This window comes from Squalius cephalus (genome assembly GCF_949319135.1).
Source record: "Squalius cephalus genome assembly, chromosome: 9".
Lineage (NCBI taxonomy): Eukaryota > Metazoa > Chordata > Actinopteri > Cypriniformes > Leuciscidae > Squalius > Squalius cephalus.
Window position 1 is genome coordinate 10,660,687 of NC_137130.1, and position 22,042 is coordinate 10,682,728.

Consider the following 22,042-nt stretch of genomic DNA (forward strand, 5'->3'; position numbering starts at 1 on the left):
ATATATTATAAATATTCATAAATCCCCTTACACTAATACTGAACAATAATAAAACAAAGATATTTTAGATTCATTAAAAAGTTTAATTTATTTCTTAATTAAAGTTCATAAAATACAAATATATCAGCATAATGAAATACAATGCACAAGAACAATTTAATGGCATGAGCTATATAAAATAGGGTGGGAACAAAATAATTTTTCACAGTGTAATACAGGGTAGAATCATAATCAAATGAAGATAAAGAAGTTGACATATTCACATGATTTACTTCAGCTGATAATTTTCATATGTACACATGCAGCAGTTTTGCTGAAACAGTGGTCTTCTTTAGCTATGCTTCAGAATGTATCTTCGGTCTCTCCACAAAGTGGAGGTTAACCTTTCTGTCTGGCGCAAGCACTCCACGACTGTGTGACTGAACCTCACCTACAGTTGGGTCCGGTCTGATTTCAAACAACTTGATTATCTGGAATGAAAAGATGCAATTGAAAAGCACAATTAATAAATGTAATAGAACTGTCTGGCACAAAAACAAAAACAAATGTCTGTTCCCTTTCAAAATCAACTCTCAATGCTGCGCTTAGCAGTGGGAACACGTCTTCATGTGACCATCTGTGAATTATGTGTGTAAACCCGGCAAAGAATTTGGCTTTGAACTTGACGGCCTCTGACAGTGACGTCACTGGAGTGCGTGCTCGTCAGAGGCTATAATTAGATGTGATGCAGGTGCACCTTCAGTTTTCTTTGTTTTCAGAGCCATACTGTGTGTGTGTGTGTGTGTGTGTGTGTGTGTGTGTGTGTGTGTGTGTGTGTGTGTGTGTGTGTGTGTGTGATTCAAGCTCTCTGCCTATCTTCTGTTGAAATTTCTGACAGCGAGCAGTCTTTTCTTCAATTCAAAAGTATTATGAGCATCATACAGAGTAAGTTTTGTGTGCTTCCGTGTTCACAGCCCATGCCTGAACTCGACACACATCAGTTCTGCTTTGTTTGTCTGGGGGAAGAGCATGCTGCCCGTGCATTGGACCAGGGAGATTGCAAGCACTGTGAATTGTTCACAGTTAAGGTGCTTCATGCTCACCTTACTTCTTTCAAGGGGCAGCACCTACATTGAGATCATGGGGCTCGCATGTTGATTTGGGTGAGGGGCGAGAGACGGATCTGTCTCTATCGCTCTCTCTCTCCAGATCACGATGTCCTTCTGCCTGACTCCGAAGCGTGCCGCGGCTTCTCTTCGGCTCGGGTGGAGGACAGTTCTTCTCTTGTTTTTTGTGATATGGATCTTGAGTTCACCACCTCCGAGCATACCTCGCGTGATGACAAAGTGCAAGAGGAGCTACTCGAGGTGGTGACTTACGCCGTGGCCAGGTTATAGTTGGATTGGCAACAGGAACAAGATCTCCCCAGACGCTCTAAATTAGAGGACAGATTTCTGATCGGTGGCCAGGAGGAAGGGTCCCCAAACAGGGTCTCTCCCCTTCTTCAAGGATCTCCATGACAAGATCTCTCGCCTGGGTCTCTGAGAGATCTCTGTCTCTCCACGTGACCAAGCAGACAGTGTGTACCATTGGCTGTTCTATGGGTGCTTTGGTTGGCCCGGAGCAGAACGGGCATCCGAGTAAAAAATGGAGTCTTTCTTCTCAATGCCCACCTCTCACCTTCTAGCCTGTTTGGCGACTTGGTAAATATAGTAGTCAGCAGGTTCAGGGAGCTGAAGAGACAGAAGAAAGCGTTTGGACAGTTTCTTCCTCGCCATGCTCAGGGGGAGGGGCCATCGACCACCTAGCCCCAACCCAGTCCTTCTCGGAGGAGAGAGGCACAAAAAGAGAGTGTAGCAAGTCGCGCTCCCCCTCGTAGAGACTGGGGACCGGCTCATCACGCTCAACAACCTCACAGGAGACATGACATCAGGAATATCGCCTCCAAAAAGAAGAGGTCCTGATGGCTTTGCGCCCAGGTCTGTGGGGGTGGCTACAAAGCGACTCCTTCCTGGCACCTTCACGAAACCACTATAACATCCCCGCCACCTCTGGTGCTTCGGGGGCAGCGGTTTCCATCGAAATGCTGGGTGTTCCGTCGCCTCCTGTTTTTGCCCAGGAAACGGAACATCCAACATTCCCTCAACAGGAAGTATTGAAATTGGTACCCCTTTCAGAAAACGTGGTAGCGTGGAATTTACTGGCCGGTATCTCTTCTCGGGTCTGAATGACTGTAGAAAAGGGATACAAGATACAATTCATGTTCTACCCCTGCGTTTCAACAGCGTGGTCCCCACAATCATCAAACCTGAGCAGGTGCATCTCATGTCACAAGAGCTGCAATCTCTGGACAGGGGGCCATAGAATGTTGTCCCCTCACAGAGAGAAAGTCAGGCTATTACAGTCGGCACTTTCTGTTTCCCAAAAGAGAGAGGGGGGGATCATAGCATCGGCATCCACGGTGATCCCTTTGGGCCTTTTGCACGAGGCCACTTCAGTTGTGGCTCAAAGCCAAGGGGTTATATCCAAGGGCCAACACCCAGAGGCATATAAGGGCTACGTGCTGTGGGCTACGTACCCTTTCTGTGTGGCTCAGACCCCAGTTCCTCGCCTTGGGTCCCACTCTAGGTGCATGTTGTCATCGCAAAATGCTAACGACAGATGCCTCTCGTTAGGGTTGGGGAGCGGTCTTAGATGGCCGTCCAACTTAAGGGGTCTTGAGAGGTCATCTTCTTGATTGGCACATTAATTACCATGAATTGATGGCTGTGTTTCTGGCTCTAAAGTATTTCCTCCAGAAGCTAAGAGGCTACCATGTACTAGTGCAGGTGGACAACACTACAGTAGTCTCCTACATAAATCGCCAGGGCGGCCTGCGTTCGCACCCTCTGAACAAGCTAGCGCAACAAGGGGAGCAGACTTACTGTCCAAACAGACATTACCGAATGGGGAGGGGAAACTCCACCCCGAGGTAGTGAAACAAATTTGGGAAAGATTCTACAAAGCAGAGGTGGACCTCTTCGCCTCTCAAGAGACAGTGCAGTGTCCCCTCTGCTTCTCTCTGAGCCACCCAGCCCCCCTGGATCTGGACGCAATGGCTACTTCTAACAAAGTTTGCCTCTTACTGATAGCGTCGCATTGGTCAAACCAAGTTTGGTTCTCAGAGATAATATCCCTCCTTGACTGCTTGCCCTGGGCGATACTGAACAGAAGGGACCTTCTGTTGCAAGCACAGGGGACAATATTTCATCCCCGGCCCGAGTTATGGAACCTTCATGTTTGGCCCCTGAAGGGTACCAGCTGAGGGACACTGGGCTTTCAGCCGAAGTTATTGAGACCATTCTCAGTGCTAGGGCTTCCTCCACGAGAAGGATATATGCCACTAAATGGGGTGTCTTTGAGTGGTAGTGTACTGCACATCACGTGGACCCAGTCCACTGCAAAGTTGCTTCAGTGCTGGACTTTCTGCAGGAGAAATTATTAGCAGACACATGCCCTGCCAACTCTTTTAGGGTGTATGTGGCTGCCATATCGGCTTGCCACGCCCTGGTTGATGGGGTATCAGTCGGGAAACACCCTCTGATCGCCGGCTTCATTTGCGGTGCCAGGCGACTAAGGCCGCCCATTAGAATCAAAGTTCCCTCATGGGACCTAGCTATAGTCCTTGAGGGGCTGATTGGGAACACCTTTGAACCTCTAGAGTAAGCGTCTGACAAGCTTCTGATCCTAAAAAATAGTTTTCTGATGGCAATCGCTTCACTAAAGAGAATTGGAGATTTGCAAGCTCTGTCGACCTCACCATCTTGCTTAGACTTTGCCCCAGGAATGGTGATCCAGAAATTATCTTGCATCCTCATCCTGACTACCTGCCTAAGGTTCCATTCTCGACCATTCACCCAGTCACTCTTGGAGCTTTCTGCCCTCCACCGTTTACAACGCAGGAGCAGGAGTGTAACGTCCCTCTCGTCCGTTCCTTGTTTTGTGTGTGTGTGTTGCGTCTGTATTGTTTGCTGGTGACTGGCTGATGAATAGGACTGACTGACTGAATAGGAGCACCGGCACGCAGGTGTTCTTCGTTCCTCACAAAAGCTGCCAGTTTCCTGTCGGCGAGAGTCTGCTCTGGGGCTACGTTGGACTTTGTAGCAGTTTCTTGTCCTTCGCGTCGATACCTATGGCTTTAGATGGTCGATTCTCCGCTCATTTTGAGGAAGAATGTAAAATAAAGCTCAGATAATTTGCAATGTAAAGGTATTCATCTCTCCTTATTTGTAGTGATCCTTCTGAATCGCAATAAGGAGAAACTTCACCGACTTTGTCAAGTCCATGCTCTTCAGTCTTACGTCCACCACACTAGCCAGTGGAGCAAGTCTTCATATGTTATGGGGGCCGCAACAGGGGGCTGGCCGCCACTAAGCAAACAATGTCACACTGGGTGAGAGATGCCATTGCCCTAGCCTATGATGCGTGCCTATGAGGTTCGCCTATAGGAATTAGGGCCCATTCTTCCAGGGGGGTCGCTTCCTCCCAAGCTCTGGCAAGGGGCGCCCCCTTGCAACAAGTTTGTGATGCGGCAGGGTGGTCCGCACACATTCATGAGATTTTATAGTTTGGATGTTAATGTGACCCCAGGTTCACATGTCCTTGAGTCAACAATCCCAGACTCATGAGACCTCCTGTGTGCTTGTGAGCACATACTACTAAGCAAAGCATTGAGAGTAGCTTTTGAAAGGGAACGTCTCAAATTACTTAGCTGTAACTTCATTCCCGCTTTTTCAGGGAACAGGGTTACAGCTAAGTAATTTGAGACGTTCCCTTTCAAAAGCTACCTGAAGGTGCACCTGCAGCACATATAATTATAGCCTCTGATGAACATGCGCTCCAGTGATGTCACTGTCAGAGGCCGTCAAGTTCAAAGCCAAACTCTTTGGCGTGTTATTCACTTAATTCACTGATGGTCACACAAAGTGTTCCCATAGAGCTAAGCGCAACATATTGTTCCCGTTTTTTAGGGAACAGGGTTACAGCTAAGTAACCCAAGACATTTCTCTTACCCTTGCTAAAGCCAGATGCATCTCCAATTCAGCAATGCGACGGCCAACACAGCCTCTGACTCCAAAGCCAAATGGGATTGACCCAAATGGGTTGGGTCTTGTTCTGCCATCTCGGAGCCAGCGGTCAGGTTTGAACTTCCGTGGTTCTGGGAAGACTTTCTCATCACGGCTGATTGCATAGTGGCACAGAGTGAATGTTGTCTGTTAAAAAAAACCCAGCTGATTTAGTGATGTCAATTTCTAAACTGGCATCTCTTCTTTTCTTCTAAACAACATGAGGACAATTTACCTTTTTTGGGAAAAAGTGTCCACCAATGACAACATCATTTTCTGCAATAAGACGAGAATTCATGGGCACCACAGGATACATCCTGCACAGAAGATTACATGTACAAAGACATTATAATATGCAAATATATATCCAGAATTTGCTGTTTGGTTGGCCACTGTCAGATTTTAATCTGGCTTCTCAAATACGATGTTACACCACATAATCATCCACCTTAGTGTTTCCTTGATGACAGCTTTGAGGTAAGGCATGCTGTTCACTTCCTGTGGTGTTGGGACTCTGTCGCCCTTTAAGACTCTGGTTACATCCTGATACAGAGCCTCTTGAGCTTCAGGATCTCTTGAGAGCAGATACAGTGCCCACAACATGGTGTTGGAGGTCTAGAACACGAAAATAAACAAAGCCTTATGTTCTATCATTTTAAAACTCATATATTTTCTTTAAATGGTCAAAGATAGAGTAATTCTTCTTACTGTGTCCACTCCAGCCAACAGAAGCTCAGAAATGCTTCCATATACATCTTTACTGCTCATTTTAACATTGGAAAGCAGATAGGTGAGATACTCCCCAGCAACCTCCTGATTTGCATCCACGCGCCTCTGAATGGCCTCCATCTTCATGTCAATCATCTTTCCGGCTGTGCATAATCCATAAGTACAATACATCATCTCTCTGCACAACATGTCTGTATCTCTTGTTTATCTAAAAAAGATGTGTGAGCTAACAAGCTCACCAAATTTGAATATTCCCTCCCAGCCACTGAGGTACCACTGCCAAAATGGCAAGTAATTGCGAGTCCAGTTGGGCAGCACCACCACAGGCATGCTGTAGGTGAACATTTGTGCAATAGAATTAATGAAATCCTGTGTCTCTGCAGGAATCTCTTTCTCCAGGCAGCCAATGCGCGTCTCAAACAGAATGGATGAGATTCCTGTATGAGAAAAGCAACAAGCAGAAAATTCACTATTATTGTGGGCAAATGGAAAACATTATGCTATTAGTTGGCACGCATGATAAATTGGCATGCACATTAATTGCAATGATAATATAAGGACTATAATTTGATTTGTAAAATGGATGACTGTAAAACTGCTCACTGTGCAGCACCCAAAGCAGATTGCTGTTACTGTTGCATGACAACATTCTATCAGGGATCATATAGCAGAAGGATGTCACTTAATTAACTTTCTCAATAAAATAAATTAATAATAATAAATACTTTAATACTTTAAACTATTTGATTAATTTTGAATCATAAATAAAGTCATGGATAAAGGGATCTGCTTCTACACTATCATTTTTTTTAAATGAATACTTTTATTTAGCAAAGAAGACACATTAAATTAAATTAAAATAAATAAATGGTGTTCTTTTGAACTTACTATTCACTGAAGAATTTTTTTTATCAAAGTTTCACAAAAATATTAAGCAACTGTTTATATTTTATATCTGTTAATATTTCAACATTGATAATAATAAGTTTTTTTTTCTTGAGCACTAAATCAGCATATTAGAATGATTTCTGAAGGACCATGTGACACTGAAGTAATGGATGCTGAAAATTCAGCTTTGTTATCACAGAAATAAATTACATTTTAAAATATATTAAAATACAAAACAGTTTTCTTTTAAATGACATTACAAATTGTGACAATATTTCACAATATTACTGCTTTTTACAGCACTGTTTTTGATCTAGTAAGATCTTGCCGCACCTAAACTTTTGAATGGTAATGTAACTTAAATGGCTTAATTTGACAAGTAAAAATTACAGGTTATTTAGTATATTACCATATTTGGTAAAATATATTATGTGGGGAAAATGTCTACAAATGTCGTATTTTTCAAGCAATTATGTTGCATTTTTGAAAGAATTACTTTATTTCACCCTTTGATGTGAAATGTTTAATGTTGCATAATTAGGTCTTGCATGAGTGTCAGGTTGGTTCCTGATTACCCTTAATTGTGACAAGCCAGTTGTGTCTCCTATTGTCTGATTTTACAATAAGGTTCCATTTGGTAACATTAGTTTATTACATTAAACTAACTAACTATTACATTAGAACTAACAATGAGCAACACTTTTACAGCATTTTTTTTTTTACATTTACTATTATATTATTAAAATCAAAAGTTGTAAATGTTAATATTGCACTGTGACCTAACATGAACAAATGTATTTTTGTTAACATTAACAAAGGTTAGTAGGTGCTGTAAAAATATATTGCTCATATAGTTCATGTTTACTAATGTATTAACTAAATGTTAACAAATGAGACCTTACTGTAAAGTGTTAGCGATTTTATCTAATTTCAAGTGCTTATGGAGGGGAAATACCTTCAAGGGAAAACCGGTAAAGCTCATTGGTCAAGTTAGGTACAAGATCCCCAGTGGGGCTCATTTCCCGCAGATAGTAAATCCGTTTGATGAAGTCTTGGACCACCGCATTGACCACATCTCCATACTGAACCGAGTCCTTTGGATGCAGCATGCGTTTGTTCAGCACTGTCCGCAGTTTGTACCATTTCTCTCCTTCTCTGTTGAAGAACATTATTCTCTTTTCAGAACAGCAACAAAAAACAACATAACCTGTTTACATAACATCACACAGCTACATTAGCCAAATGCACTTTGACCTCATAAAATCTCCTGACATGACTAGCCTTACATAATGTATAATTTGCAAAACATGTTAAAGATAAAGAAACCTATGCCAATGTGTTTTTACTCTGTGAAAGGGCCGTAGCCGAGGCCTCTCATGTCACGGTATTCTGTCCACAGAGTCATGTCTCCTCTGGAAGGAAACTTCTCATCTTTTCTAAGGAGTTCCTCCAGTAAGTCCACACTGTTTACTGAAATGGATTGGAAGTTTCCAGCGTTCACTTTGTACAAGGGACCATAAAGCCGTTTTTCGTATAACTGGAGAGATGAAAAACAAGAGGTGAAGAACAAACAAGTGTTGGTGTTGAACAAACAAACTCCAAATTGATTCAGAGCAACAAATAAACAAGAAGTATACTAAATTATTTAAAAGTGTTCAATTAGATAGTTCTATCCTATCTATTCAGTGTCTTTAAAGGCAAAACATTGACAGTCTGAGTCCATAAAAGAAGGCAGAAATCATTTTAAACAGTCTTGCAGTTACAGTCACATGATAAACTACGGCTGTGTTTTCTTTCTTTACCTGGAGCTCATGCATGCGATTCAGGTACCCTTTAAAGATCAGTCTGTACAACATCCTAAATGTCTTGATCTCTGGGAGGTCAGCCACGGTCTTGAGCTTCCCGTGGCTATCCTGGACAGTGACAGAAGCTGCAGCATTACCCACTGCCCCTCTCCTGATGTCCGTGGTCGTTGTCGTGGGCCTCAGAAAACCAAATCCAATCCTTCTTTCTGCAGAGCTCAATGCAAAACGAACAGCCATTATGGAAGCAGGGAGAAGAGTGAGGGAAACACCGTCTACACCGATCCTCTTTCACACGGGAGGGAGAGGGAGGTGGGGCAAAAGCCTCTCTGGTTAACCCTTCAATATCTGTTGTAATGTAATATTGTGAGCAGGTTTGTTTTGAAATCTGAAACACCATTCTCTTGCACATAATGATATTTCACCTCTGGAGAAAATCGAAATTTCCTTCACTCAAAAACATAATTATTCACTCACCCTCATGTCCCTCTTTGGAACACAAAAGTTGCTCTTTTTCATACAATGAAAGTGAATGATGACCACAGCTGCCCCTGGTCCCCACAGCTGGCCCCTGGAAGTGTGAACATTCTGCTAAAGTTCTTCTTTTCCATTACACCACAGAAATGAGGTCAAACAGGTTTGGAATGACATAAGGAAACAATGACAGTTTTCATTTTTGTGAACTATCCCTTTAACATTAACCTCTGCTCTAATTCCTACAGGGTTGCATTGAACCAACACAAACAAAAGGTTTTGAACCTTTTCAAAAAAACACACCCGTGTTTACAACGGCTCTTATTCCTGAGATAAATTTGCTGAATGCTTAAAAAGAATTCTTTCGCTCACCTAAAAAAGAGTAGATAACATTTATAATATTGATGTTATGTGCCAAAAAACATATAACTTAGTTTACATCACAATTAGTGCACCATGTCATCTGTTGTATAACTTTAACAATAACAAAGTCAAATACACAAATTTTCCACAAGTGGGATTTTATTACTCCAATGAGAAGAGTCTGTATCCAGACGGTGTAAATCTCAAAGAATTATTCAACCACACTGTTTATCACTCACCTGTTGCTTTATCATGGCTACTGGTACTTCATTCGTTTCTCTTAATTGAATTTTGTGTGCAATTTTTAAAAAAATATACATATTTTATGAAGATATCTAAAATCACACAATTCGCACAAAAATCAATTTAAAGAGAAACTATTGCATTATATTGATGATCGAATAATTATATATATATATATACTGTATATATGTTAAAATGTATATAATTGTTATATATTAAATACATATTTTTATGTATTAAATATATTTTATATATTAAAAGGTTAGTTCAACCAAAAAAAAAGAACATTTTGTCATCAATTACTCACCCTCATGTCATAAGACTTTTGTTCATCTTCGGAACACAGATCTTTTCAATTATATCAGAGATTTCTGTCCCTCGAAGTCTATTGAACCAAAACTCTGATATTTCAAAACGTTCATAAAGAGATTGTAAAATATATCCATTTGAATCAAGCGGTTTAATCCAAGTCTTCTGAAGAGATAGGATCGTTTTATATGCCAAACAGATTTAATTTAAGCATGGTTAAGACGTGCGAGAACCAATAAGGTTCCCAAAGCCGTTAACGGCTCTGGTTTGAGCTTCAGGGAAGAACCAATGAGGTTTGTTCTTGTACGTCAAGCAAATGTGGCTGAGCCATGTTTGTTGATCAATGTTAATATGTGAGTAAAAGCCTAAGTCAAATCCGTTCATCATATAAAGCGATCGTGCCTCTTCAGAAAAAGTGGACTAAACCAATCAATTCATATTTTATATGGAGCCCTGCGAAAAAAAATAGTAGCCTTTAGTAGCTAAATCTTGCGCACGATTTACTTTTTTTCCTTGCATGTCATGTGCGGGGCTCCGTACCTATAGTTTTATGAACTGTAGCGTCAGAATTTTGGTTCAAAAGACTTTCAATGCAGGGACAGAAATCACTCAGATAGATTTCATGAAAATATCTTCATTTGTTTTCCGAAGATGAACGAAAGTCTTGGAATGACATGGGTGAGTAACTGATAACATAATTTAATTTTTAAACTATTAAAATATAATATACAATATATAATCAATTATAAATATATATATATATATATATATATATATATATATATATATATATATATATATATATATTACCTTGCTCTGTAAAACAAACGTCATTGCCACTGGTCTTAAAATTATAAGAGGCAAAGGGGCAAGACAGTCAGGATTTTACATTCCAAACATCAAACAAAAAGTAATGCGTAAGTCATCAAGTTGCAGTAATAAGTTTGACCTGTCAATGAAATTAGTTGTCATAAACACAATTCGGGCCTCTCAAGATGCCACTCCATCCAGCATAGGCGTTAATTTTTCTCAAGAAAAAAAAAAACTCACCTAATGCTGTAAACATACAGAGAGCCCTATCAGCTGGTAGTATTATTTAAGGTTAAAACTATAATAATAATAATAACTATTATTATTATTATAATAACTATAATAATAACTACATTTAAATATAATGCGTTTTTTATTATAATAACTTTATTTAATAATGTAAGTAAAAATATAAATATGGTCCATATAAATCTACACTGATATGATGACGATACTATGTTAAAATTCACAACCTTGTTTTTTTTCACAATGTAAATTCAAACACTGAAATGGCTGAAGACTATAACAGAAATAAATCACAACCACAATTATGTAAATTTGACATTAGCCTACTTCACCTTTGACTTTTAACTCCACTGCAACATCCACTTGCTCTGGCTAGAACAGCAACTGTCAGGGGCAGACTGAAGCTTTAAAACCATGTCAGTGGGCATTAGATTATTTGTCAATACCTGCTCTCTCCTCATCTTCATCTTTCTTTCTTTTTCTCTCAGTCTCCTTATCCTGCCCTATTTCTTCCCCTCCTAAAGCTGAACTTTGACTGATAGTCTTTTCTGTTTGCTCGTGCCGGAAACGGAGGTATCCATGCCGGAGAGGTTGGTGTCTGTGCCGGAGACGATGGTGTCCTTTCCGGAGTCGTTGGTGTCCGTTCCGGAGACATTGGTGTCCGTGCCAGAGACGGTGGGTGGAGTACGTGCAGGAGACGGCAGTGTCCGTGCACTTGTCCGTGCCGGAAACAGTGGTATCCGTGCCGGAGAGGTTAGTGTCTGTGCCGGAGACGGTGGTGTCCTTTCCGGAGACGGTGGTGTCCGTGCCGGAGACTTTGGAGACATTGGTGTCCGTGCCTGAGATGGTGGTGTCCTTTCCGGAGACGGTGGTGTCCGTGAACTTGTCCGTGCTGGAAACGGCGGAGACATGCCAGAGATGTTGGTGTCCGTGCCAGAGACTGTGGTATCCGTGCGCTTGTCTGTGCCGGAGACGGTGGTGTCCGTGCACTTGTCCGTGCCAGAGACATTGGTGTCCGTGCACTTGTCCATGCCGGAGACGGTGGAGATGTGCCAGAGACGTTGGTGTCCATTCCAGAGACGTAGGTGTCCGTGCCGGAGACGACGGTGTCCTTGTACTTGTTCGTGCTCGGAAACGGTGGTATCCGTGCCGGAGTCGTTGGTGTCTGTCCCGGAGAGGTTGGTGTCCGTGCCGGAGACTATGGTATCTTCCAAAGATTTGAATTTTGGCACAATTTTTTCTCTATAGAGTGCTGATATGGCATTTAGTAAATACACTAAGTTTTGTCATGCAAGCATGTGTGGAAGTATTTAAAACAAGGGTGTTACAACTAACCCTGCGTTAGGTTGTGCCCCGCTCTCCCCTTATCCCTTGGGGGTACGTGAGGTTACAGAAGGGGGTACACAAACAAAATGCTGAGTTTTGCGTTCATTTAATTCTACCCCACCTTAAAATAACATTAAAACTGAGCATGTATTTCTAGCAGTTAAAATGCTGTAAATACATGACATCCGATCAAATTACCTCATCTTTTGCAGTCAAAACTGACTGCATTCACTCAACAATGCTGCCTTGGCTAATGGCGCTATAGCCTACTGCTGTTCTCGACCATGTAGCCTACCTTTGTAAAATTGGGGACTCAGCTCTTACTAGCATGAAGAACAAATATAGACACAGACTGTGCATAGAGATCGATTTAAGATTTAAACTCTCTTCGATACAAAAACTTACCCCGTGTGAGTTCCTGTGTTTAATGTTGATCACATTAATCGAATATCCACACGATTGCAAATGTGACACTGATTTTATACAACAGTTCAACAAACGAAAGGTATTAGGTGATTCTTAGACTATGGGCACTTTTACGTACTTTGGTCATATTTTTAAAAATACATACAATTTTGGACAAAATCCTCTTTATTTTTCAAACTAACAATAAAACCAACTTAAAAACTTTTTACTACCTTTCTATTATGATTTTTTCATACTTTTCAACCTCCTTATAGGTGTCAAAATCACTGTTTTATCCTTGTCGCACACCCAGACTTTTTAACTTCAACAATGAAAATACAGTTTAAAAGTATGACTTATCTGGTAACTATTAATATACCTAAATTAAGCACTAGTAAAATAATTAAAATACATTATAGTATTTAATGTGAGACCACCATCAATATTACTTTTTATACAAAATATAGCTGTCGCACAGTATTGGTGTCATTTCCACCACAACACTGTAATGTCCCTTTAAAAAGTTTGTGTGAAAGATTGTTTAGGTGGTTTCTATGGAAATGTTCAGAGACATCAGAGCACATGTTGGACATGGAGGCAATTTTAAATTTTCATCAAGAACAAAATAAGAAAAATCAAGGTAAATATTGCTTGATCAGTTAATATATTTATTCTACGTCATTTCCAAACATGCTATACCTTCAAGGGTGTTTTTAAAAAGTTAAAAATTTTAAGTTAAATAAGAGTATTTTACATACATGAAATGCTAAGTATTAATTCAAAGCTAATCAGTGAAGCTATCTTCCATTTTTTCACCAAAAACTACAGAAATGTCATTTCCACCACAGTCATTTCCACCACACTGCCCTCTGTGGTGGAAATGACAGCATGTGGTGGAAACATGCTGTACCTTCAAGGGTGTTTTTAAAAAGTATTTTTTTTTAAGTTAAATAAGAGTATTTTGCATGCATGAAATGCTGAGTATTAATTCAAAGCTGATCAGTGAAGCTATCTTCCATTTTTTCACAAAAAACTACAGAAATGTCATTTCCACCACACTGCCCTCTGTGGTGGAAATGACAGCATGTGGTGGAAATGACATTTATGATTACAAAGTACAATTGATATGGATTGCAAGAGTAGATTGACTTTGTGAATTGAGTTTACTGAGTGCGATGAGTTTAAGAGTTTTTCAAATAAATATTTCTCTAAATACTGTTTCTCTACATTCACGTTAATTCATTGTCATTTCCACCACCACCCTGTCATTTCCATCACCACACACATTTTTTTAAAACATTTAAAAAGTTATCATCACACATTAAAAATGAATCCACAATTTATGAGATCATGCTCTACTTAATATAAAAATTCAAGTTATTTATTTTCTAATAAGCTCTTGCCCAAACCAATATTAAATTTCAGAGTGTGACAGGTGAACAGTTCACCATTTGGTCCTTAGGGCAGTCAATTTATTTCATTGACAAATGTATAATTATTGTACATTGTGGAAAAACTGATAAAACTAGTTACAAAAATGATCTTAGACAATTCTTGAGTGGCATAAGTTATTCTGTTTTTAAATAACAGCTGTATATAGAGATGTGATGGAAATGGCATTTGTTCATTGCAGGTCGGAAAAAATGTAAAATATTAACAATTTCTCTTGTAATCTAAGTTTGTCCTCTTACAGACCTTAAAACTAGACAAATTATTTAAACTTATGAGACTGTGTTACGTGACTTTTGACTTTTTATTCAACTTCACAAGCCTAAAAGTGCCCCTAGTTGAAGAAACGCCCTAGAGTGATGTTAATTTTAAACACAGTATTGTCAGTATTTGTTTCAACAAAATAATAGCTCCACAAAAGCCACAGCAGAACAGCACTGTTTGTGAATGAATCTGCGGCTTTGAACACATTTTGAGAGTCAATGCTTCAATGATTCATTCATAATTACAGCCACTTGCTTCGTTACTGATTGAATGAATGACTCGATGACTCACTCTAAAGACAGTGACTTGCTGCCACCTAATGGCGGTTTTAATATTTAAAAATAATATTTAAAAGCATCACTTCGTTATTTACCATCATTGCATATTTCTCTATTTAACCTTTTTACTTTTTATTTAAAGCATTATTTATATTATAAAGGAATTTGTAAAGGTAAAAAATGCACTGGAAAAATCGGGGGTATACAGAGAAGGATGTTAAAAGCCTTAGGGGGTACGTTAGGGTGGTTGTATTGTGTTTTCATTTGATGCATTAGAACAAAATGTGAAGAAAACAAAAATTTTCTATTGAAGACAAAAACCAGAACACAAATGATCTGACCTTTCGTTCAGCCCCGACGAAAAGTTTCAAAACGTATTTTAAACGGAAACGGTGGTGCATTGAATACACCCCCTGTGTTCATCTGTGTCAGTGAAGAAAGTAAACATATAGGCTCAACTGATATTTATATGTTTTATGAATAATTTTCTTAGACAAGTTAATTTAACAGGAAAATTACCAGGAAAGCTGTAGCCTAAGTAGTCAGTATTGCCAATAGGAACATTCTACAAGCTTTGGAATTTGAAAACGTCTGTTTATAAATGTTAAAAGTAATTTTAAATAATACAAATTATAGGCAACGTTTACCGCAGTTGGTGTAGGCCCTAATTGGCAGACATCATGCGCTGTGGAAACGCGTCAAAGCAGTCTCAGGTATAAATATGCAGCTATCAACGTACAGCAACATAGTATCAGCCCAGATCTGGCCCAAATCTGGTTCATGTGGATTTCACACGGTCCAGATGTGGGCCGGATCTGGGCTGACACTATGTTGCTGTCTGGGGTACGCAGGTGATTTTGAATGAATATTTCATGTCGATATCAGCGCGGAGGGGAGTAAAGGACATTGTCTGCATGCGTGAACCAGCGTAGATGCACTCAAATCAGACAGGTGAGCCGTGACTGAGTGAGAACATAACGTCGGGAAGCGTGTTTGTGATATTACGTTTTGATTTAATGCGGAAGGACTCCATCGCGCTATCATCGATATTAATTAATCTATTTTTTTTTATCTTATTTTTTATTCCGGACCGTTCTGGCCCACTTTAACCTCAGTATATATATATATTATTAGGAACACCATACTAATACTGTGTTTGACCCCCTTTCGCCTTCAGAACTGCCTTAATTCTACATGGCATTGATTCAACAAAGTGCTGAAAGCATCCTTTAGAAATGTTGGCCCATATTGATAGGATAGCATCTTGCAGTTGATGGAGATTTGTGGGATGCACATCCAGGGCACGAAGCTCCCGTTCCACCACATCCCAAAGATGCTCTATTGGGTTGAGATCTGGTGACTGTGGGGGCCATTTTAGTACAGTGAACTCATTGTCATGTTCAAGAAACCAATTTGAAATGATTCGAACTTTGTGACATGGTGCATTATCCTGCTGGAAGTAGCCATCAGAGGATGGGTACATGGTGGTCATAAAGGGATGGACATGGTCAGACTCAGAAACAATGCTCAGGTAGGCCGTGGCATTTAAACGATGCCCAATTGGCACTAAGGGGCCTAAAGTGTGCCAAGAAAACATCCCCCACACCATTACACCACCACCACCAGCCTGCATAGTGGTAACAAGGCATGATGGATCCATGTTCTCATTCTGTTTACGCCAAATTCTGACTCTACCATCTGAACGTCTCAACAGAAATCGAGACTCGTCTGACCAGGCAACATTTTTCCAGTCTTCAACTGTCTAATTTTGGTGAGCTTGTGCAAATTGTAGCCTCTTTTTCCTGTTTGTAGTGGAGATGAGTGGTACCTGGTGGGGTCTTCTGCTGTTGTAGCCCATCCGCCTCAAGGTTGTGCGTGTTGTGGCTTCACAAATGCTTTGCTGCATACCTCGGTTGTAACGAGTGGTTATTTCAGTCAAAGTTGCTCTTCTATCAGCTTGAATCAGTCGGCCCATTCTCCTCTGACCTCTAGCATCAACAAGGCATTTTCGCCCACAGGACTGCCACTTACTGGATGTTTTTCCCTTTTCACACCATTCTTTGTAAACCCTAGAAATGGTTGTGCGTGAAAATCCCAGTAACTGAGCAAATTGTGAAATACTCAGACCGGCCCATCTGGCACCAACAACCATGCCACGCTCAAAATTGCTTAAATCACCTTTCTTTCCCATTCAGACATTCAGTTTGGAGTTCAGGAGATTGTCTTGACCAGGACCACACCCCTAAATGCATTGAAGCAACTGCCATGTGATTGGTTGATTAGATAATTGCATTAATGAGAAATTGAGCAGGTGTTCCTAATAATCCTTTAGGTGAGTGTGTATATACTGTATATATATAAAACATAATATCAGCTGCTGTTATTTTTATTTCCCCTCAGCTGCATTCCAATATCTATTGCAATGATATATAGTATACATATTCATAGATCCCCTTCCACTAATACTGAACAATAATAAAACAGATATTTTGGAATCATTAAAAAGTTTAATTTATTTCTTAATTCAAGTTCACAAAAATACGTATCAGCATAATGAAATACAATGCACAACAACAATTTAATGGCAAGAGCTATAAAATTTATATATTTTTCACAGTGTAATACAGGGTCATTTATATTGCACATTCCAAAGGACAACGGAATCATATATTTAAATGAAGATAAAAAAGTTGACATTAAAGGGTTAGTTCACCCAAAAATGAAAATTCTGTCAGTAATTACTCACCCTCGTGTTGTTCCAACCCCGTAAGACTTTCGTTCATCTTCAGAACACAAATTAAGATATTTTTGATGAAATCTGAGAGCTGGCCCACTCCTTCATAGGCTGCAAGGTAATTGATATCTGCCAGCCCAGAAAGTTTAGTAAAGACATCGTTAAAATAGTCCAAGAGACTACAGTGGCTCAAGCGACGAGAATACTTTTTGTGCTCAAGTAGGCTCACTATTGGCCAGCATCACACGCATCACACATGACCAGCGTCGGCCAATAGTGAGCCCATGTTCTGACGTACAACCCAGAAGCGCTTCGCTGTTACACTACGTGAACTCACTCAGAGGCCCAAACAGAAGAAAATGAATAGTTGAATAAAGTCTGTTTTTTTTCCGTTTTTTTTTGCGCACAAAAAGTATTCTCGTCGCTTGATAAACTTAAGGTTGAGCCTAGTCACTTGGACTATTTTAACAATGTCTTTACTAACCTTTCTGGGATGGCAGATATCAGTTACCAAGCATGCAGCCCATTTTTGGGTGAACTAACCCTTTAACATGATTTACTTCAGCTGATCATTTTCATATGTACACATGCAGCTTCTGTTTTGCTGAAACTGTGGTCTTCTTTAGCTATGCTTCAGAATGTATCTTCGGTCTCTCCACAAAGTGGAGGTTAACCTTTCTGTCTGGCACAAGCACTCCACGACTGTGTGACTGAACCTCACCTACAGTTGGGTCCGGTCTGATTTCAAACAACTTGATTAGCTGGAATGAAAAGATTCAATCAAAAAGCACAATATATAAATGCAATATAACTGTCTGGCACAAAATAAAAAAATAAATCTCTCTGTTTCTCTTACCCTTGCTAAAACCAGATGCATCTCCAATTCAGCAATGCGACGACCAACACAGCCTCTGACTCCAAAGCCAAATGGGATTGACCCAAATGGGTTGGGTCTTGTTCTGCCATCTCGGAGCCAGCGGTCAGGTTTGAACTTCAGTGGTTCTGGAAAGACTTTCTCATCACGGCTGATTGCATAGTGGAATAGAGAGAATGTTGTCTGTTAAAAACAAAACAAAAAAAAACCCTGATTTAGTGATGCCATTTTTTAAACTGATAACACTTCTTTTCTTCTTAGCAACATTAGGACAATATACCTTTTTTGGGAAAAAGTGTCCACCAATGACAATATCTTTTTCTGCAATAAGACGAGAATTTATGGGCACCACAGGATACATCCTGCACAGAAGATTACATGTGCAAAGAGATTATAATACGCAATTATATATGCAGAATTTGCTGTATTTTGCTTCTCAAAGATATACCATGTTACACAACATAATCCTCCACCTTAGTGTTTCCTTGATGACAGCTTTAAGGTAAGGCATGCTGTTCACTTCCTGTGCTGTTGGGACTCTGTCGTTCTTTAAGACTCTGGTTACATCCTGATACAGAACCTCTTGAGCTTCAGGATCTCTTGAGAGCAGATACAGTGCCCACAACATGGTGTTGGAGGTCTAGAACACGAAAAGAAACAAAGCCTTATGATCTATCATTTTAAAACTCTTATATATTTAGTTTGAATAGTCAAAGATAGAGTAATTTTTTTTCTTACTGTGTCCACTCCAGCCAACAGAAGCTCAGAAATGCTTCCATATACATCTTTACTGCTCATTTTAACATTGGAAACCAGATAGGTGAGATACTCCCCAGCAACCTCCTGATTTGCATCCATGCGTCTCTGAATGGCCTCCATCTTCATGTCAATCATCTTTATGGCTGTGCATAATCCAAGTATAATACATCATCTCTCTGCACAACATGTCTGTATCTCTTGTAGTTTATCTGAAGAAGATGTGTGAGCTAACAAGCTTACAGAATTTGAATATGCCATCCCAGCTATTGAGGTACCACTGCCAAAATGGCAAGTAATTGCGAGTCCAGTTGGGCAGCATCACCACAGGCATGCTATAGGTGAACATTTGTGCAATAGAATTAATGAAATCCTGTGTCTCTGCAGGAATCTCTTTCTCCAGGCAGCCAATGCGCGTCTCAAACAGAATGGATGAGATTCCTGTATGAGAAAAGCAACAGGCAGAATATTCACAATTATTGTGGGCAAATGGAAAACGTTATGCTATTAATTGGCATGCATGACAAATTGGCAAGCACATTAATTGCAATGATAATATAACGACTATAATTTGATTTGTAAAATGGATGACTTTAAAACTGTTGTGAAACATCTGCTCACTGTGCAGCACTCAAGGCAGATCGTTATATCAGGGATCATATAGCAGAAGGATGTCACTTAATTAACTTTCTCAATAAAATAACTTGATAGTGAAGAAATATCTTAATACTTTAAACTATTTTATTAAGTTTGAATTATAAATATAGTCATGGATAAAGGGGTCCGCTTCTACTCTATTGTTCAAAAGTTTGGGGTCAGTAAGATATTTTTTTTTTAAATGAATACTTTTATTCAGCAAAGACGCATTAAATTAAAAGAAATAAATGCCATTCATTTGAACTTACTATTTACTGAAGAATTTTCTTTTTTTTTTTAAGTTGCACAAAAATATAAAGGAACTATTGTCAACATTGATAATAATAAGATTTTTTTGTTTTGTTTTGTTTTTCTTGAGCACTAAATCAGCATTTTAGAATGATTTCTGAAGGATCATGTGACTGAAGACTGGAGTAATGGATGCTGAAAATTCAGCTTTGTTATCACAGAAATAAATTACATTTAAAAATTTTCTTTTAAATTACATTACAAATTGTGACAATATTTCACAACATTCCTGTTTTTTTACAGTACTGTTTTTGCTCAAGTAAGAGACTTTGAAAATCTCGTCGGACCCAAATTATAGTGTAACTTAAATTGTTTAATTTGACAAATAAACATTACAGGTTATTTAACATTTTACTATATTTGCACAAAAAAAAAAAATATATATTTAGTGGAGAGTAATATCTACAAGCGTTGTATTTTTCAAGCAATTATGCTGCATTTTTTTAAATAATTACTTAATTTCACCCTTTGATGTGAAATGTTGCATAATTAAGTCTTGCATGAGTGTCAGGTTGGTTCCTGATTACCCTTAATTGTGACAAGCCAGTTGTGTCTCCTATTGTCTGATTTTACAATAAGGTTCCATTTGTTAACATTAGTTTATTACATTAGTTAACATGAACTAACAAAAAGCAACAATTTTACAGCATTTATTAATATTAGTTCATTTCAAAATGTATTATTAAAATCAAAAGTTGTATATGTTAATATTAGTTAATGCACTGTGACCTAATATGAACAAATGTATTTTTGTTAACATTAACAAAGGTTAGTAGGTGCTGTAAAAAGATATTGCTCATATAGTTCATGTTTACTAATGTATTAACTAAATGTTTACATGATGAGACCTTACTGTAAAGTGTTAGCGATTTTATCTAATTTCAAGTGCTTATGGAGGGGAAATACCTTCAAGGGAAAACCGGTAAAGCTCACTGGACATGTTAGAGACAAGATCCCCAGTGGGGCTCATTTCCCGCAGATAGTTAATCCGTCTGATGAAGTCTGTGACCACCGCATTGACCACATCTCCATACTGAACCGAGTCCTTTGGATGCAGCATGCGTTTGTTCAGCACTGTCCGCAGTTTGTACCATTTCTCTCCTTCTCTGTTGAAGAACATTATTCTCTTTTCAGAACAGCAACAAAAAAACAACATAACCTGTTTACATAACATCACACAGCTACATTAGCCAAATGCACTTTGACCTCATAAAATCTCCTGACATGACTAGCCTTACATAATGTATTAGTTGCAAAACAAATGTTACAGGTAAACAACCATTGTGCCAAATGTTTTTACTCTGAGAAAGGGCCGTAGCCGAGGCCTCTCAGGTCACGGTATTCTGTCCACAGAGTCATGTGTCCTCTGCAAGGAAACTTCTCATCTTTTCTAAGGAGTTCCTCCAGTAAGTCCACACTGTTTATTGAAATGGATTGGAGGTTTCCAACATTCACTTTGTACAAGGGACCATAAAGCTCTTTATCATGTAACTGGAGAGATGAAAAACAAGAGGTGAAGAACAAACAAGATGTGCAAGTGAAGAATAAATATGGTTAATTTTGAGCTAAATTGCATTGCACCTCCAAACTGGTTCAGAGCAACAAATAAACAACAAGCTTACTGAATTTTAAAGTGTTTAATTAGAAAAGTTTAAACAGAAAAATTTAATAAAAAGACAGTTGTTAGCTTTCTATTCAGTGTCTTTGAATGCAAAACAGTGAGAGTCTGAGCACATAAGGGGAGGCAGAAATCATTTTAAACAGTCTTGCAGTCAGTCACATGATAAATAAACAACGGCTGTGTTTTCTTTCTTTACCTGCATCTCATGCACGCGATTCAGGTACCCTTTAAAGATCAGTCTGTACAACATCCTAAATATGTTGATCTCTGGGAGGTCAGCCACGGTCTTGAGCTTCCCGTGGCTGTCCTGGACAGTGACAGAAGCTGCAGCATTACCCACTGCCCCTCTCCTGATGTCCGTGGTCGTTGTCGTGGGCCTCAGAAAACCAAATCCAATCCTTCTTTCTGCAGAGCTCAATGCAAAACGAACAGCCATTATGGA

General features: G+C 39.4%; 2 protein-coding genes across 2 annotated transcripts; both read right to left on the minus strand.

The window, feature by feature from the left end:
* Positions 1-66: 66 nt before the first annotated feature.
* Positions 67-8,786, minus strand: LOC307165064 (sterol 26-hydroxylase, mitochondrial-like). The gene is made up of 9 exons (XM_079882361.1): positions 8,504-8,786; positions 8,048-8,238; positions 7,657-7,856; positions 6,053-6,250; positions 5,793-5,956; positions 5,533-5,699; positions 5,320-5,401; positions 5,031-5,231; positions 67-470 (listed from the first exon to the last, which is right to left on the minus strand). Exons 1-9 carry the CDS (start codon positions 8,741-8,743, stop codon positions 336-338), a joined length of 1,578 nt encoding a protein of 525 aa, XP_079738487.1. The 5' UTR covers positions 8,744-8,786; the 3' UTR covers positions 67-335.
* Positions 8,787-17,041: 8,255 nt separating this feature from the next.
* On the minus strand, positions 17,042-22,036 carry LOC307164580 (sterol 26-hydroxylase, mitochondrial-like; the record flags this gene model as incomplete). The annotated part of the gene is made up of 9 exons (XM_079881564.1): positions 17,042-18,165; positions 18,261-18,461; positions 18,559-18,640; positions 18,752-18,918; positions 19,017-19,180; positions 19,278-19,475; positions 20,886-21,085; positions 21,280-21,470; positions 21,797-22,036. 9 exons carry the CDS (start codon positions 22,034-22,036, stop codon positions 18,031-18,033), a joined length of 1,578 nt encoding a protein of 525 aa, XP_079737690.1. The 3' UTR covers positions 17,042-18,030.
* Between the last annotated feature and the right edge of the window lie 6 nt (positions 22,037-22,042).